General features: G+C 47.2%; 1 protein-coding gene across 2 annotated transcripts in view; it reads left to right on the top strand.

Moving 5' to 3' along the window:
* Nucleotides 1–19,805, top strand: part of NPR2 (natriuretic peptide receptor 2) — a 266,856-nt gene that overhangs the window by 34,143 nt on the left and 212,908 nt on the right. For both annotated transcript variants that reach the window (XM_063453527.1, XM_063453528.1), the window contains exon 2: nt 10,092–10,291. In XM_063453527.1, the coding sequence (XP_063309597.1) occupies nt 10,092–10,291 (200 nt within the window). The remainder of the gene's footprint in view (nt 1–10,091; nt 10,292–19,805) is intronic.

Consider the following 19,805-nt stretch of genomic DNA (forward strand, 5'->3'; position numbering starts at 1 on the left):
TTGCTAACGTCTACGCCCCAAACTGTAGACAATATCGTTTCCTGGCCCGGACACTCCGCACCCTTAAGAGTTTCACAGAGGGAGTACTGGTACTGGGGGGAGACCTTAACGTGGCTCTGGATTCCAAATGGGACTCTTCCCTGGGTCGCTCTCATGTCCCCACCCAACATCTCACAGCGATCAGGGCCCTTTTGGCAAGGAAAAGGCTCGTGGACTGCTGGAGGGCCCTACACCCCGATGAAAGGGATTATACTTACATCACATACTCATCACTTACTCACATCCACATAATTCCTACACCCGCATTGACTACCTCTTTATGCCACAATACCACCTACCACTGGCACTTCGGGCTGACCAGGGCACTGCAACATGGTCAGACCATGCACCGGTGTCGGTCACCCTGAAGTCCCGCTATTCAGACCCACGATCTCCAAATGGAGGTTAAATGAGGCCCTACTGGCCAAGCCAGAACTAACGGCCGACATAGAAACTACACTGCAAGAATACTTCACACACAATGGTACTCAAACGTCCCCCACCATACGATGGGAAGCACACAAAAGCGTTGTTAGGGGACATTTCATACAAAAGGGCACACTCCTCAAGAGACAGAGGGAGGCTTGCATGGCCTCACTACTAGCAGACATACAACACCTTGATACACTCAATAAACGTCTACAACTCCCCACGCACCAGGCGACACTGCTAAATCTACGGAGAGAGCTGACTACACTCCTACACTCCCAACACCACAGGGCTGCATTGCGCAACAGGGCTTTCTTCCACGTAAATGGCAACAAGAGTGGGAAACTGTTAGCGCGCATGCTCAATAAAAAGAGACAAGACACTTACATTGACCGCATCCGGGACAAGGGAGGAACCCTTCACAGGCACCCCACTAAGATTCAAGAGATTAGGGCATATTACACGGAACTTTACGCGATGCCGCGGCCACACACAGACTCACACTCCCGCAGACTCCGTGACTCTATAGACGAATACCTTTCGGCCCATATAATCCCCTCCCTGCCAACAGACATAACGGACCAGCTGGACGAACCCATTACCCCTGAGGAACTGGCGCTTGCGATCAAAAGCTCTAAGCCCGGGAGGAGCCCAGGCCCCGATGGACTGCCCCTAAAATACTACAAGAGATTCGCAGACATACTATACCCCCGTTAGTAGACATGTTTAATGCCATCAGAGAGGGACACGACCTTCCCGAGCAAGCACTCACTGCACACATCACCATCATCCCTAAGGAGGGAAAGGACCGGGAGCAATGTGGGAGCCACCGGCCTATCTCCCTTATCAACACAGATCTCAAACTTCTCGCAAAGGTCCTGGTGACCAGACTCCAAACACATGTGCCCAGTCTGGTTCACGCGGACCAGGTGGGGTTCGTGCTGGGCCGGGAAGCCCGGGATAACACCATTAGGGCCCTCACGCTTATGCACAGGAAATCTGTGTGGCGAAACCAACTTCGCCACTGTGAACTGGAGAAGCCTGGTTGCTAGCCTTCTGCCCTGTGACTATGGCCCCTGGACATATTGCACTGTAAAAACTATATTTGGGCATGTAATAGTTTATATTACTGCTACTGGGCCTTTAAGGGCCATCCGTGGACCTATTGGGACTTTTTGGGATATGTGAAATGTCTGTGTGTTATGTGTAAATGTGACTTTATGTATTTTAAAGTGTTTTATGTCGTTTTGCAACCATGTGGTTAATGGAGTCTGCCTCTAGTCCTGGATAATTGGATTACTTCTCCAATTAACTCCAGGGCAGAAGGGAGGAAACCAGGGTGCATTGTGGGGATGTTTTTCTGCCAGCCAGGAGGGACAAAAGATACTTTTAGTAACTTTTGAACCCCTGGTCGGATTCATGCCATTTTTTAATATGTTGTTCCCCTGAATGGATTGATTGTGGATATGTATTTTTATGTGAATGTGATGTATGGTTTTAAAGTTATGAAAGTTGTGTAAAAGTATATTTTACACTGTATGCATAATGGGATTATGTGTCACACTAAGGGGAGGGGATGTGTGGGAAGTAACATCTATGTCATTGGTTATTTTATGCCTCCCCCTGGGTGTGGCCTGTATGTGTGAGATGGAAATAAAAGCCGGGCTGGATGAGCCAGTCCAGAGTTCCTGTTTAACCCTCAAAATGAAGTGTCGTCTCGTTCTTGGGGGGAATTGGATTGTAAGCTGACTGCCAGGAGTGTAAGCGGATTGTATGCTTTTCTTGTTCAGCTGTTCCAGTTCGGAGTGTTATCTTGTATCCAGTTCAGGAGTTTGGTGTTCTGCAGTAGCTGTGCCTGTCTCTCAAAAAGGGGATTATCGCCTAAACGGATTTTATTCCCTTTTATGCTGAAACGGTCCGTTACAATCTGGAACGGACTCGGGCCTTCTCCTACTCTCCACAGACGCGGAGAAGGCCTTTGACAGGGTCAGCTGGGAATATATGTTCCGGACGCTGACACATATGGGTCTGGGACCACACCTCCGGGGATGGATTGGAGCCCTTTACTCCAAGCCGACCGCGCACGTGTTGGTCAATGGGGTACTAACAGAGGCCTTTCCGATACACAATGGCACAAGCCAGGGCTGTCCCCTCTCCCCGTTACTATTTGTGTTGGCCCTGGAGCCATTCTTAAACACCATCAGATGCCACGCCGACATCACCGGCCTATATACAGGGGATACACATCATAAAATAGCCGCATATGCGGACGACCTGTTATTTTTTATCACCCACCCAGAGGTCTCCCTACCCAACCTAGTGCAGGCGTTCCGGGCATTTGGGCTCCTCTCGGGCTTGAAACTTAACTTTTCAAAATCTAAATATCAATGTACCCGCGCATAGAGCTGACCACCTGCGTAGGAGTCATAACTTCCAATGGGCTTCAGACAAGATACGTTACCTAGGCACCTGGCTGACGGTGAACGCGACGAACCTATACACGGCCAACTTCGCCCCTCTGCTGACCCAGTTTCGAAAGGAGATGAGGGAGTGGGCCTATCCCCACATATCCTGGCTAGGTAGGGTGCAAGTAGTAAAGATGAATTTCTTACCGAGACTGCTATACCTTATTCAGGCATTACCTATAGTGATCCCAACTTCCTTTTTCACGACACTCCGGGGAGCACTGGGGACCTATGTTTGGGATGGGAGAAGACCCAGACTGAAACATACATTACTGTCACAACCCAAAGACAAAGGCGGTCTCGCCCTACCAGACTTTGCCTTATATTACAAAGCGTGCCACCTGCAACGTGTGGTAGAGTGGTCCAAACCGGGGGTTAGCAAGCTCTGGAAAACAGCAGAGGAGTATGACGCGGGCATACCAGCCGCCCTCCTTCCGTGGCTCCCCGCAAGGGGGTCAGGGAGGGAAACACGATACTCGATTTACACAAAAGCGACACTGACGGTGTGGCGAGGCAGTGTCGGACGACATGCCCTCTCCACATACCCATCCCCACTGCTACCCCTGGTTCATAACCCGGACTTCCAGCCGGGCCTGGACCCGAGGGCCTTCAGGGCACTAGTGAACGACCCCATGCCCCGCCTACGACACATCTGCACTAGACGAGGAATGAAAAGCCTGACAGAATTGTGTGGGGAGATTTCCCAACCCTTCCTAACACGTTTTAAATATGAACAACTACGTAATTTCGTAAAGCTACTCCCACAGGGCCAGGCACTCGGCAGAGATCTCACGGTCTTTGAACGACTATGCTCTGACCCGGACCCCTTACCACATGGGGTATCGCACCTGTACTCCCTTCTCCAGTCACAAACACCAACTGAAACACCGAACTTTATGGGTAAATGGGAGGAATCCCTCAATCAAACCTTTAGCGCCCTGGAATGGGAGAAGATGTGTAATATCATACACCACTGCTCCATATTCAGCAAGAGCCAAGAGACAGCCTATAAATTACTCACACGCTGGTATCGCACACCAGCCACAGCACATCACATAAACACGAATGAGTCTCGCCTCTGCTGGAGGTGCGAAAAGGAGATAGGCACACTCAGACATATCTGGTGGGATTGCGAACTGATACAACCCTTCTGGCACACAATTCACGCTATTATAACCCGCTTTTCAGACAATCCCCCACCATTTGAACCGGCAGCCATGCTGCTCCACCACACAAACATCCCCACATCCAAATATAAAAAATCACTCACGATCCGGATCATAAACATAGCAAAGCAGACGATCCCAAGGTACTGGAAGACGAAGGAGACCCCGTCCTTACCCTTATGGTTTGCTCAAACGGAAGACCTCAGAGCCATAGAGGAACTCACTATGTACGCGGCTGGACCGCAGCAACAAACATACCTAGACATCTGGACGCAGTGGATACTGACGACAGCGAAACCAGAATTCCAGACGATGCTGACGAACCCAACACCTACGAGCCCAAGACCGACTGACACAGAGACGACACACTAGCCCTATTCCTCCTTCCCTATCCGACCCTATCCCCCCCCCCCCCCACTCCCGTCCCAGTTGATACGCACCGACCAGAAAGGTGCGGAGCCCTAACCTAGTACAAAAGGCTTAAGTAGGTCGGTTACCCGACAGGGACAGGGTGAGGCTACAAGAGAGTGACTATTCTCATATGTTATCCCTGGATCTTACAGTGTCCATAAGACCCGGAATATATGTTACAGGTTAGGGTCTGTCTCAATTTCTGCCATGAATGAAGCTGAAAGATTTCATTAATGCCCGGTCCTTTAGACAGGACCACTTACTATGGTTGAGGACCTGCGAGTCCGATGTTGTTGCGGGCCTGCGCGCCCAACCACGCAAGATAAATATTGTGCCTTATACTTTCTTATGCTCCGACACATGTTGTGTCCTAAACAATTGATTTGCATGCAACTGGAGACCTGCGAGTCTCACATTGACCCGTTTCTGTGACAATAAAAATCATATTTACAAAAAAAAAAAAGAATGTAACCATAGACTATCTCCTGGTTAAACCCAGAGTGGGAGGAATGGTGGCCTGGATTAAATATATATAAAATATTTAACCATTTTCTTTCTCCTGGTTAAACCCAGAGTGGGAGGAATGGTGGCCTGGATTAAATATATATAAAATATTTAACCATTTTCTTTCTCCTGGTTAAACCCAGAGTGGGAGGAATGGTGGCCTGGATTAAATATATATAAAATATTTAACCATTTTCTTTCTCCTGGTTAAACCCAGAGTGGGAGGAATGGTGGCCTGGATTAAATATATATAAAATATTTAACCATTTTCTTTCTCCTGGTTAAACCCAGAGTGGGAGGAATGGTGGCCTGGATTCAATATATAAAGAATGTAACCCGGACTCATCGGATCATACTCCGGCAATGGGACGCCGCTCTCAGAGACAGCAAGGTACTGGGGACAGAGATATAGGGGTCATGTTCCAGAAGCCCAACAATCCCCCGCCGGCACCCGCGGCATTACCTCCGGAACACAACCAGGCATTGCTCCACACATGGCAGAGCCCAGATCACCCGGGTAGCTCCCACAGTGCCCAACCTAGGGAAGCACCCAGGGCGACGGGACAGGGGCCTGAAACGCAAAGGCAACCCACCACCCAGACAGTGCTGGAACAGCCAGAAGGCCCAGACGCTCGGGAAGGACCCAAGGGGAGGCCCCCCAACACCCCTGCAAACCCAACCGCATACAGCCCAGCCAACAGAACCCAATATGATCCCAGCGACAAAGCAGGACATAGCGGACCTACTGCATGAAATGCGGCAGCTGCGTGCAGCGGATCTGGACTTGCTGAAAACGGAGATAACTGCGGTCGCAGCACGCACACAGACCTCAGAAGGAGACATAATAGAACTAAAGCAAGAAGTTCAAAGCCTAAAAGGCGCCCTGCAACTTCTGCAAAATTCCCAGGCCATGCTACTTACTAGGGCAGACCAGGCAGAAGACCGCCACAGGCGGGCGAATATTAAGATAAGGGGCATACCCGAAACTATTGGCTCCACGGAACTCCCCCACTACATGAGACGGCTCACAGCCTCCATCATGTCACACACTCAAACTAAGAAAATCACCTTTGAAGGCTTATTTCGTATACCCAAGCCAAGGCAAGCACCACAGGGGGCACCGCAAGACGTCATCGCCCGCTGCCACTCAACCGCTGACAAAATTCAAATAATGACAGCGGTCAGGGGTAAAACCCCGCTAAACTTCGAGGGTGCCCAACTCACTTTCTACCAAGATGTCACCCACACCACACTCTTATGGCACAGATCGCTGGGCCCGGTGACCAACCACCTACGCACCATGGGCATTGAATACCGGTGGGCACTACCACGCACTCTACTAATCACTAAAGATGGGACCACTAAGAGACTATGCACGCTGCAAGACGCTACCTCATACCTCCTCAACCTGGGGATTCCCATGCTGAATTCGGAGGCAGCAATCCCATCGAGCTCACATTCCTGGGACCCAGCGGGATCAGTACCCTTTACTCCGAGAGACAATGAACATACAATGGCCCCAACCTGACAAAACAGGCCAACACAAAGAAACATGCCAGATAGAAAAACCAGGACTCTGAGCCACAGTTACACCAACTGATGGCCCCCGCTCTGCTTTATTATGTTTTATTATGTTTAAGTTTTGACAGTATTATTTTTAAGTGCATCACAATGTACATTAACCTATCCCATACTGGCACTACCGCGCCAAGTTAGGCTTTGCTCCTTAAACGGCACATGGACTCTCCCACGCACCCAACACACACATACCAGACAAGAGACGAGACATATCTCAGTCACACCTCCCCCACCCTCACAACCCAACGGCAATACATGGAACACGAGACTACGCCCCCCCCCCCTCTCACTACTACCTCCCGAGGTTAGATGGCCCCCACATATGACACCGCAAGAGGCACAAAAGACCCCCATAGGTCCACACAGACAGGCACCGTGACTGCCCTCTTACACGGTCAAACAGACACGACCAGACTACCCACAACCACGCACGCATAACCCACGCACAAGGGACCGAAGCAACCCCCGAAACGCACCTTACCTCCCCCACAGGGGGACACAAAGAGACAGGGGATCTACAAATAGACACCCCACTGCACTAGACACCCCAACTAAATAACCGAGCATGAACATGAAAGGAAGACACAAAGCGGATCCGCAACACATGCTTAAAAGTCAGTAACACGCACAACCAAAACCAAACACAAACAACAAACAGCTCGAGGCCGATCTACAGACAACACACAAAAACCGCCCATGACTACGGACTAATCACTTAGTCCACAAAACCAAAAGCCAATATAAAAACATACAGGCAGAACACATGGAGGCCTATGACCAGGGACTTCATCCCTTATAGCCTCAACGGGTTAAATGGCGTACTACTCATAACTCTCTGCAGTTCACGGCGACTACCCCTCATCTTCGTGAGACGTTACATGCTACACAATAGTCGAGACCTGCAGCACACGAGTTATAACATCTTGTTCACCTTAATCCTTTAATAAAAATGTGCAGAAACCAAAATATCATACAAATGTACTACTATGCCAAAATGTACCACTATGCCTAAACTACGCTTACTAATGCTGTCGTGGCAATGTAGGTTGTACTGTTAATATTTGCACAACAAAAATAAAGAATTTAAAAAAAAAAAAAAAAAAAAAAAAAAAAGAATGTAACCCTAGTCTATCTCCTGGTTAAACCCAGAGTGGGAGGAATGGTGGTTGTAACGGACCGTTTCACTTACAAGAGGATAAAATCCGTTTAGGCAATAATCCCCTTTTTGAGAGACAGGCACAGCTACTGCAGAACACCAAACTCCCGAACTGGATACAAGATAACACTCCGAACTGGAACAGCTGAACAAGAAAAGCATACAATCCGCTTACACTCCTGGCAGTCAGCTTACAATCCAATTCCCCCCAAGAACGAGACGACACTTCATTTTGAGGGTTAAACAGGAACTCTGGACTGGCACATCCAGCCTGGCTTTTATTACAATTGTACACTTACAGGCCACACCCAGGGGGAGGCATACAATAACCAATGACATAGATGTTACCTCCCACACATCCCCTCCCCTTAGTGTGACACATAATCCCATTATTCATACAGTTTAAAATATACTTTTTACACAATATTTATAACTTCAAAACCATACATCACATTCACACAAAATTACACAATCAATCCATTCAGGGGAACAACATATTAAAAAATGGCATGGATCAGACCAGGGGTTCAAAAGTTACTAAAAGTATCTTTTAAAACCCCTAGCTTTCCAGCTCAGACCGGTTTTACAGGGCCTTCTCTGTGCTGGAGAAGTAATCCAATTACCTCCCAGCACAGAGACAGACTCCATTAACCACATGGTTACAGAAAGACATAAAACACTTTAAAATACAGAAAGTTACTTTTTATCCATAACACACAGACATTTCACATATCCCCAGATAGCTGGGATCTAAGCGCACAAAACTACCGAATAGCGCGCAGATCCTATTCACACAGTACAATTGCCATGGAGCTAAAGTCTTTCATTATATGAATAGGCTCCATGGTATAGCTATCTGGGGTATCACATTCCCATAAAGTCTGGTCCATAGTCCAAAGGCAGCAGGCGGGCAACCAGGCTTCTCCAGTTCACAGTGGCGAAGTTGGTTTCGCCACAGTGGTCTGGATTAAATATATAAAGAATGTAACCCTAGTCTATCTCCTAGTTAAACCCAGAGTGGGAGGAATGGTGGCCTGGATTAAATATATAAAAAATGTAACCATAGTCTACCTCCTAGTTAAACCCAGAGTGGGAGGAATGGTGGCCTGGATTAAATATATAAAGAATGTAACCATATTCTATCTCCTGGTTAAACCCAGAGTGGGAGGAATGGTGGGATAGAAGTCAGCCTCTGCAATAGAATAGGTGCTCCACTTAGACTATCTCTCCAGCAGTAAGGCACCCAGACCGCCTACACATATCAATGAGTTTAAAAACCCTCACAACGGACCTTCCCCGCGAGCGGGCGCGCCCTCCCCCACCTGGTCGGACACACGCGGTCTGCGGGTAGAAAAGATCCGGCCTCCGGGTACTATGCTCACTCGCGAGTACCCACCGTGATCGGAAGATGAACTCCGCGGTCCCGGAGCTCGGGGGTCGGAGGAGGCAGATACACCGCCCGGGAAAGAATGAGGGGCATATACCAAAAACGTACGGAGCATAGCTCCAGCCTGGAGGGGAACCGGAGATTAACTAATATTGAAAGATGTCATCCAGGAACATACAATACTACGAAATGTCAGGGGAGGAGATTATATATATATATATATATATATATATATATATATATATATATATATATATATATATATATATATATATATGTATAGGGGGAAAAACCCAAGGGTATAGGGGAGACAGAAAGGATCCCAAGGATCAACCCCCAAAACCAATCCATAGGGAAGCAATTAGAGAAAGTATAAAGTTATAGGCAAACAATAACATCCCACCAGGACAATACAAAATACTGAATATATAAGCAATAAGATCCCAAAGCCCCCCACTAGAAGCAGGATACAGTGGTACTCTGACCTGTACTGATGTGGAGCAGCAAAGAAAGAGGAAGTTATGTATGGGGGAGGGGAGTTTTCTAGTACCTAACTTTATTCTGATTGGTTGTTTTTCTCTGTGTTAATCTGCTGCTGTGGAGTTCTAGTAAAGATAGACTAAAGCAAATACGAAGCCTCCTGTCATGTTATAAAATTCTGTAGCGCTATACATTATGTCTATATGTGGCTATTGTATCTTTAAAGAGCTCACAGCTCAGATTGATATTGAGTACACGCCAAGCAATCAGGAGGTGAATTCAATGGCTAATGGGGGCATCTTGTGGGTTTTTATTAAGTTGCCTTTGGGTTAAAGGTATTTTTTAATCTATCAAAACCCATGGTTTTTTTTTACTATTTCCCTTCAGGGAAAAAACTCTCAGACTGACTTCCATGACCTAATTCTTCTCACATCGCTCTAATTTGTTCTCTCTAATCTCCCCTCTGTGTTTTCCAGTTATATACATTTGTGGGCCATTGGAAATGTTTCACAAAATTATGTTGCAAGCCCACAAGGAGAAGCTGACCAATGGCGATTATGTGTTTTTCTATGTGGATGTTTTTGGGGAGAGTTTACGAAGAGATGGAACCCGAGAAGCTAAAAAGCCATGGCAGTGCAATGATAGCCAGGAAATGGACATTAAAGAGGCATTTAAGGTAAGGACATGTGACCAAGGATTTATTGTGTAATACAGGGCGCGCTGTGTGACCGAGGATTTATTGTGTAATACAGGGCGCGCTGTGTGACCGAGGATTTATTGTGTAATACAGGGCGCGCTGTGTGACCGAGGATTTATTGTGTAATACAGGGCGCGCTGTGTGACCGAGGATTTATTGTGTAATACAGGGCGCGCTGTGTGACCGAGGATTTATTGTGTAATACAGGGCGCGCTGTGTGACCGAGGATTTATTGTGTAATACAGGGCTCGCTGTGTGGCAGAGGATTTATTGTGTAATACAGGGCGCGCTGTGTGACCGAGGATTTATTGTGTAATACAGGGCGCGCTGTGTGACCGAGGATTTATTGTGTAATACAGGGCGCGCTGTGTGACCGAGGATTTATTGTGTAATACAGGGCGCGCTGTGTGACCGAGGAGTTATTGTGTAATACAGGGCGCGCTGTGTGACCGAGGATTTATTGTGTAATACAGGGCACGCTGTGTGACAGGATTTATTGTGTAATACAGGGCGCGCTGTGTGACAGGATTTATTGTGTAATACAGGGCGCGCTGTGTGACAGAATTTATTGTGTAATACAGGGCACGCTGTGTGACAGAATTTATTGTGTAATACAGGGCGCGCTGTGTGACAGGATTTATTGTGTAATACAGGGCGCGCTGTGTGACCGAGGATTTATTGTGTAATACAGGGCGCGCTGTGTGACCGAGGATTTATTGTGTAATACAGGGCACGCTGTGTGACAGGATTTATTGTGTAGTACAGGGCGTGCTGTGTGACCGAGGATTTATTGTGTAATACAGGGCGCGCTGTGTGACAGGATTTATTGTGTAATACAGGGCGCGCTGTGTGACAGGATTTATTGTGTAATACAGGGCGCGCTGTGTGACAGGATTTATTGTGTAATACAGGGCGCGCTGTGTGACAGGATTTATTGTGTAATACAGGGCGCGCTGTGTGACCAAGGATTTATTGTGTAATACCCGGCGTGCTGTGTGACCGAGGATTTATTGTGTAATACACGGCGTGCTGTGTGACCGAGGATTTATTGTGTAATACAGGGCTCGATGTGTGACAGGATTTATTGTGTAATACAGGGCGCGCTGTGTGACAGGATTTATTGTGTAATACAGGGCGCGCGCTGTGTGACAGGATTTATTGTGTAATACAGGGCGCGCTGTGTGACCAAGGATTTATTGTGTAATACCCGGCGTGCTGTGTGACCGAGGATTTATTGTGGAATACAGGGCGTGCTGTGTGACCGAGGATTTATTGTGTAATACAGGGCGCGCTGTGTGACCGAGGATTTATTGTGTAATACAGGGCGCGCTGTGTGACAGGATTTATTGTGTAATACAGGGCGCGCTGTGTGACCGAGGATTTATTGTGTAATACAGGGCTCGATGTGTGACAGGATTTATTGTGTAATACAGGGCGCGCTGTGTGACAGGATTTATTGTGTAATACAGGGCGCGCTGTGTGACAGGATTTATTGTGTAATACAGGGCGTGCTGTGTGACCGAGGATTTATTGTGTAATACAGGGCGCGCTGTGTGACCGAGGATTTATTGTGTAATACAGGGCTCGCTGTGTGGCAGAGGATTTATTGTGAATTTAACCAATCACATGGATGTACCTCCCACACATTTCCTCCCCTTAGATTAGCACTTAACATAATTATACCGTACACCCTTTTCCCCAATTCCTGGATGTACCCCAAATACATATGCTACACCTCCAAAACAGGTATCCCCTGATAGCCCTTATTCAGGGGGACAACATATTCAAGAATCAGGTCATTCGGATGAATGGTTCGGGAGATATGAGGTTCCAAAGATTTGACCGACCGCATGGGTAAAGTATCCGAAACAGTTCCATGCATTTTGGCCCTGCGGTCGGTCACAAACAAGTGAATGAAACAGGCGAATTACTTGGGTTATAGAGACTAAGGGGGATTCGCATGAATCCCCTAGTTCGTGAGTTTCTTTCTACCGAACGGCGGGCCGTTCGGTAGTTTCCCCACGAAATCCTGGAAGTCTGGAGGTCTCAGCGGTGTTTGCCTAGTCGAGTGTCCGATTTCAGTTCCAGACACTCGAGAGCAAAACACCGCTGTTCGGTAGTTTAAGATGGCCGCCGCCACGTGTTTGTTTTCCGAATGGCGGCCACCCAGAGGACAAAGAATACATTACATGGATTGCCAATGACCTGTTTGCAACATTGTTGCAAACGGTAATTGGAGGCACACTTATTCCTGGGTGGTCTGGTTGTTCGGTAGTTTCACTCAATATAATGAATGGAGTGATTCTACCGAACAGTCAGATGAATACTGCATATCTATATCCCAGGTAGCTCAACACATAAATACATACAGGATATTAAGCAGGGTTAAAGTACCGTGTTCTACAGTCTTAAAGGTACAGTATCACAAAAGTCCCAATAAGTTCACGGATGGCCCTTAAAGGTCCAGTAGCAGTAATATAAATCATTACATGCCCAAATATAGTTTTTATAGAGCAATATGTCCAAGGGCCGTAGTCGCAGGGCAGGAGGCTAGCAACCAGGCCTCTCCAGTTCACAGTGGCGAAGCTGGTTTCGCCACACTGTGTGACAGGATTTATTGTGTAATACAGGGCTCGCTGTGTGACCGAGGATTTATTGTGTAATACAGGGCGTGCTGTGTGACAGGATTTATTGTGTAATACAGGGCGTGCTGTGTGACCGAGGATTTATTGTGTAATACAGGGCTCACTGTGTGGCCAAGGATTTATTGTGTAATACAGGGCGCGCTGTGTGACCGAGGATTTATTGTGTAATACAGGGCGCGCTGTGTGACAGGATTTATTGTGTAATACAGGGCACGCTGTGTGACCGAGGATTTATTGTGTAATACAGGGCACGCTGTGTGACCGAGGATTTATTGTGTAATACAGGGCTCGCTGTGTGACAGGATTTATTGTGTAATACAGGGCGCGCTGTGTGACAGGATTTATTGTGTAATACAGGGCGCGCTGTGTGGCAGAGGATTTATTGTGTAATACACGGCGCGCTGTGTGACAGGGTTTATTGTGTAATACAGGGCGCGCTGTGTGACCGAGGATTTATTGTGTAATACAGGGCGCGCTGTGTGACCGAGGATTTATTGTGTAATACAGGGCGCGCTGTGTGATCGAGGATTTATTGTGTAATACAGGGCGCGCTGTGTGGCAGAGGATTTATTGTGTAATACACGGCGCGCTGTGTGACCGAGGATTTATTGTGTAATACACGGCGCGCTGTGTGACCGAGGATTTATTGTGTAATACACGGCGCGCTGTGTGACCGAGGATTTATTGTGTAATACACGGCGCGCTGTGTGACCGAGGATTTATTGTGTAATACAGGGCGCGCTGTGTGACCGAGGATTTATTGTGTAATACACGGCGCGCTGTGTGACCGAGGATTTATTGTGTAATACAGGGCGCGCTGTGTGACCGAGGATTTATTGTGTAATACAGGGCGCTCTGTGTGACCGAGGATTTATTGTGTAATACAGGGCGCGCTGTGTGACCGAGGATTTATTGTGTAATACACGGCGCGCTGTGTGACCGAGGATTTATTGTGTAATACAGGGCGCGCTGTGTGACCGAGGATTTATTGTGTAATACAGGGCGCGCTGTGTGACCGAGGATTTATTGTGCAATACAGGGCGCGCTGTGTGACCAAGGATGTATTGTGTAATACAGGGCGCGCTGTGTGACCAAGGATGTATTGTGTAATACAGGGCGCGCTGTGTGACCGAGGATTTATTGGGTAATACAGGGCGTGCTGTGTGACCGAGGATTTATTGGGTAATACAGGGCGTGCTGTGTGACCGAGGATTTATTGGGCAATAAAAATATACATCACATTCGCATAACTTACATTTTCACAATCAGCATACTCCAAATACAAACATACTCAAAAATCAGACAATTCCTTCCATTGGTTTAAAAGTTATGTCAAAGTCATTTGTGATCACTGAAGCATGGCTTTCCAGCCAAAACCAGTTCCACATAGTCCTCTATCCTGGAGATAATTGGCTTAACTGGGTGTGGTAAGCCAACTGTCTCTATTCACAACAAAAGCAAAAATACACAATTCCTATCATACTGAACAGAACCCCCACATTCAACCTATCCCCAGATGGCTTGGATCTGAGCGCTCAATATATCCAAACAGCGCTCGGATCCCACAAACAGTCAAATCGCCATGGGGTTCAAGTCTAGCATGGGCTGATGAGAGGGTCCATAGTCACAGGGCAGGAGGCTGGCAATCAGTCTTCTCCAATGCCCAGTGTCAAGGCTGGTTCCGCCACAGTGTACCCTAGGGATGGCAGAGGTACAATACCTAGCACACCGGGTGGGTTGTGGGACACAGAAGCCAGAACATTTCAAAGTGGAGGCAGTAGCTAGCTGGCCCCGTCCCCTCACTAAGAACCAGGTACTGGCTTTCCTATGGACTGCCGGCTATTATAGGAAGTTCGTGCAATAGCTAAACCCCTCACCGACCTGACCAAGAAGTCCTTGCCCAGACAGGTGCGCTGGACCCCAGAGTGTGAGCAAGCATTCCAAGCCCTTAAGGACGCCCTGACAAATGCCCCTGTCCTGGCTGCCCCTAATCCCAGGAAACATTTTCTTGTTCACACAGATGCCTCCATGTTTGGGTTAGGAGCGGTGCTGAGCAAGGTTGGGGATGATGGCGGAGAACACCCTGTGGCTTATCTCAGCAGGAAGCTGCTGCCCAGGGAGGTAAGCTACGCAGCCATTGAGAAGGAGTGCCTGGCAGAGATGTGGGCACTCAAAAAGCTGCAGCCCTATCTGTATGGACAGCAATAACCCTGCTCATGGATCACAACCCGTTGGTATGGCTTAACTGGGTCGCAGGGGACAATGCCAGGCTGCTATGATGGAGTCTGGCCCTACAACCATATGACTTTACTATTCAGTACAGGCCCGGTAAGCAGAATGGCAATGCTGACGGGTTGTCCAGACAGACAGCCCTACACCCTGTTCAAAATTATTATGAAAATTCTATTTAAGTGTCACAAAGATTAAATATTTTGTTTTTCAGTTTAATGGATGGCATTGTGTCTCAGGGCTCTTTTGGTCACTGAAAACAATCTTTAAAATGTTTAAAAAGTTAAAATGTTGTAACTGTGGCGGAACCAACCTCGCCACTGGCCACTGGAGGAACCTGGTCGCCCGCCTCCTGCCACTGGACTATGGCCCCATGTTTAACACTGTTCTTTTCCCCTGCACAAAGGCTGGTTCATGCATTTCTGCGGACTGTTAAAGCCATGCTACCCCAGATAGCTATGCCATGGAGCCCAGCCGTATACTGAAAGACTGTATGAAAGACTTTGGCTCCATGGCGATTGAACTGTATGTATGTCTAAGGCAAAGGAAAGGTTTTTTTACTGTAAGAACAATCAGGATGTGGAATTCTCTGCCTGAAGAAGTGGTTTCATCAGAGTCCATACAGATGTTCAAACAGCTACTAGATGCATACTTGCAAAAACAGAATATTCAAGGATATAATCTTTCAATGTAGGGTAATAACCGCTTGATCCAAGGATAAATCTGACTGCCATTCTGGGGTCAAGAAGGAATTTTTTTCCTAGCTTGTTGCAAAATTGGAAGTGCTTCAAACTGGGTTTTTTTTTTGCCTTCTTTTGGGTCAACAGCAAAAGACATATGTGAGGAAGGCTGAACTTGATGGACGCAAGTCTCTTTTCAGCTATGTAACTATGTAACTATGTGATCTGAGCGTCATCCGGTAATAAAGTGCGCTCAGATCTAAGCTAACTGGGGATATGTTGAATGTGTATGTTCTTTGTGATAAATGTAACAGTATGTATTTTTATGTCTTTTATTGTCCTTTGTCTGCCATGTGGTTAATGAAGTTTTGCCTCTGTCCTTGGAGATAATTAGATTACTTCCCAATTATCTCCAGGACAGAGAGGAGGGATTGTGATGCATTGTGGGATTGTAAGCTTGTGATTGGTCAATGTCCAATATGTTTCCCTGTCTTCAATCTGGTCCCCTAGGGGAGTGTCCACCAGGTGGAAGACCTGCATAAAAGCCAGGCAGGTAATCCCAGTAAATCAGTTCTGCTTGACCTTCAAACGAAGTGTCGTCTCGTTCTTGGGGGGAATTGGATTGTATGCTGTTACAGTGCGACTGCCAGAAGTGTAACCTGTTCGTATGGTTTTTCCTGTTAGGCTGTTTACAGCATTCGTGTGTTTCCTGTTCGGGAGTTTGGAGCATTCCCCTGATTCCAGGTCGGGAGATTGGTGAATTTGTGTAGTTTGCAAAGGGGAGATTGGTGAATTCATGTGTTTGCAATTCGGGAGATTGGTGATTGCAGTAGCTGCCTGTGCATCTGAAAAGGGGAATATCGCCTAAACAGTTTTTAACCTCCTGTGTGCAAAACGGTCCGTTACAGTAACGAAATCCCTGTTTGGACAGACTCAAGGAAACAGCATTTTGTCTAAATATTCATGTGTTTGGCTATTTCGTGTATTTGTAAAAGAGCTGAACAAACTCCCGAACCACCCGACCTCCCACCAGGGTCATGTGCCGCTCATTTACCAACCAGACCTTGCGGTTAACCGCAAGGTAATTGATGAAAGGCTTGGTGGCCCGCGTTAGTTTGCCGAATACGTGGTGGTCGCCCTTTTAAAATTGTCGAACGCTCAGCGGTAGATGGTCGTCGACCCTCTGGAACCGTTTTCGGACACTTATTTAGCCGCACACCGCTGAAGCGTACCACGTTCCCGTCCATTTGGTTAATAACTCCCGAACACTTTACCGTTTGGGACTTTCCTACTATGCGAGCTAGACCGACCCCAGGTAGCTGCAGTTTTGGAACTCTTTTCGGATTCAATTTCCCGAACAACCGGTGAACTAAAAACTTTAATCGACGATATTGAGAACTGTATTCGTGGGATCTGAGCGCTATTCGTCTATATTGTGCACTCAGATCCAAGCTATCTGGGGGTATGTGGAACATGGAGACTGCGTTCAGCAAAATATGAGTTATGGATTTTAATACAGTTTTGTCAAAATGTAAAAAGGACATGTTTTTCTCTACCTGGAGATAATTAGGTTCTATCCAACCACTTAAGTTAATTATCTCCAGGATAGAGAGGGGGGGTTACACTGTTACTGTGGGTGTGTTTAATGTAACGGATCGCCTGGCACCCCGACTTGGTACCTCCGTTAATGGATGCTCCTAGTGCTTCCTGAGGACTCCAAGCACTCTGGCAGACACCACAATCACCGAATCCGAGAAACCTTTTAAATTCTCCCAAGCATATGAATGCTGTAGACCATTGAATAGGAACCATACGAATAGGCTTGTACTCCTAGCAGTCAACTGGAACAGCATGCAATAAATCCTTCCCCCAATAATGAGACGACACATCACTTTGAGGGTAAAACAGGAACTCTCGACTGGCTCATCCAGCCTGGCTTTTATTTCCAACTCACACATACAGGCCACACCCAGGGGGAGGCATAAAAGAACCAATGACATAGATGTTACCTCCCACACATCCCCTCCCCTTAGTGTGACACATAATCCCATTATGCATACAGTGTAAAATATACTTTTACACAACTTTCATAACTTTAAAACCATACATCACATTCACATAAAAATACATATCCACAATCAATCCATTCGGGGGAACAACATATTAAAAAATGGCATGAATCCGACCAGGGGTTCAAAAGTTACTAAAAGTATCTTTTGTTCCTTTCTGGCTGGCAGAAAAACATCCCCACAATGCACCCTGGTTTCCTCCCTTCTGCCCTGGAGTTAATTGGAGAAGTAATCCAATTACCCAGGACTAAAGGCAGACTCCATTAACCACATGGTTGCAAAACAACATAAAACACTTTAAAATACATAAAGTCACATTTACACATAACACACAGACATTTCACCTATCCCCAGATAGCTGGGATCTGCACGCACAAAACTACCGAATAGCGCGCAGATCCTACTCACACAGTACAATTGCCATGGAGCTAAAGTCTTTCCCATAGTCTTTCATTATATGAATAGGCTCCATGGTATAGCTATCTGGGGTATCACATTCCCATAAAGTCTGGTCCATAGTCCAAAGGCAAGAGGCGGGCAATCAGCCCCCTCCAAGGACACGTGGCGAGGTCGGTTTCGCCACATTTAATAATTGAACTGTACACAGATTGGTGCTGTATATTTTGTCATAGGTCAGACCCATTTTCCCAGTAACTGGACAGCACACAGTTCCAGGATAAAACTTTTGACAATCTTTATTTAAACAAACTGCTTTTTATGCACAGACACCCGCAGGGGGTCTCTATCCAACACAAAACTGACTCACTGCTCCAGGGATTCCCCACTGGCGCGCGTCCCTCTCTCCTGTGGATGCCCACACTTAGGTATCCACCGGAGAGAGCGTTCGCTTGGGCAGCCATGAGCCTGGCCTCATAGCTCACTGGTTTGAGTGCAAAGATTGATTATAGCTCCGTTACGAGCAGGTTGGCTGATCCCCGACACAGGGATCGAAGACAGTACGCGCAAGCCGGTTCAGGAGCCGAATGCTCCCCCGGTGATACGAACCGGCGGCGGCCACCCAGGGGAAGCACGTGCCGCGTGGTTGACACGTGTGGTCTTCACACCTCGTTAGCTGGAGCGCCCCCGGGTGGTCAAAAGGTATTTTGCAGGATTTATGGTAAAAATTAAAAAGGGGGGCGGGGGGTGGGGAAGGACACACATTCTAGGAGGGCACATCCACACATAGAAAAAGGGATTTCAAGGCAATTCACAGTTAGGCAGCGGTCCCGCCACACAAAAGTACATAAATCACATACGTTTTTAAAGGGCCTGTGACAAACTGAGCCTCGTCACGTGTTCTTGGTGGGGTCTGCTGGCCAGCTTCTTACCAAAAGACTATGGGCCCTTAAAAAAAAAAAACTATGTGAACAGACTTTGTTCGTGTGATTTTATATTTGGTTCGGGTACCGAACAGCCACACGAACCGGATACCACCCTGAAGCTTGTTAAGTCTAATTGCTACATTGTAGCATTTTCCACAGCAGTTTTCTATGTGTCAGCCTGGGTGGCCGCAATTCCTATGGACGCATGAAACCAGGCTGCGGTGTTTGGTCGTTGAGGTCATGTAACTATTTTCGGACACTGAAACTCCTGAATACCGCTGGACTTCCAGGATCACCTGCGTTTGGTTCTACACAACTTAGAAAGACACTGTTCGGTGAACACGAACAAGGGGAACAAGCTTCAGGGTAAGATTGACTATGTTCGGTAGTTTGTTAGCTTTTAAACTACTGAACTATATTGACCGCTGTAACGGATCACCTGGCACCCCGACTTGGTACCTCCGTTAATGGATGCTCCTAGTGCTTCCTGAGGACTCCAAGCACTCTGGCAGACACCACAATCACCGAATCAGAGAAACCTTTTAAAT

Source organism: Pelobates fuscus, chromosome 5 (assembly GCF_036172605.1).
Source record: "Pelobates fuscus isolate aPelFus1 chromosome 5, aPelFus1.pri, whole genome shotgun sequence".
NCBI classification, from domain to species: domain Eukaryota; kingdom Metazoa; phylum Chordata; class Amphibia; order Anura; family Pelobatidae; genus Pelobates; species Pelobates fuscus.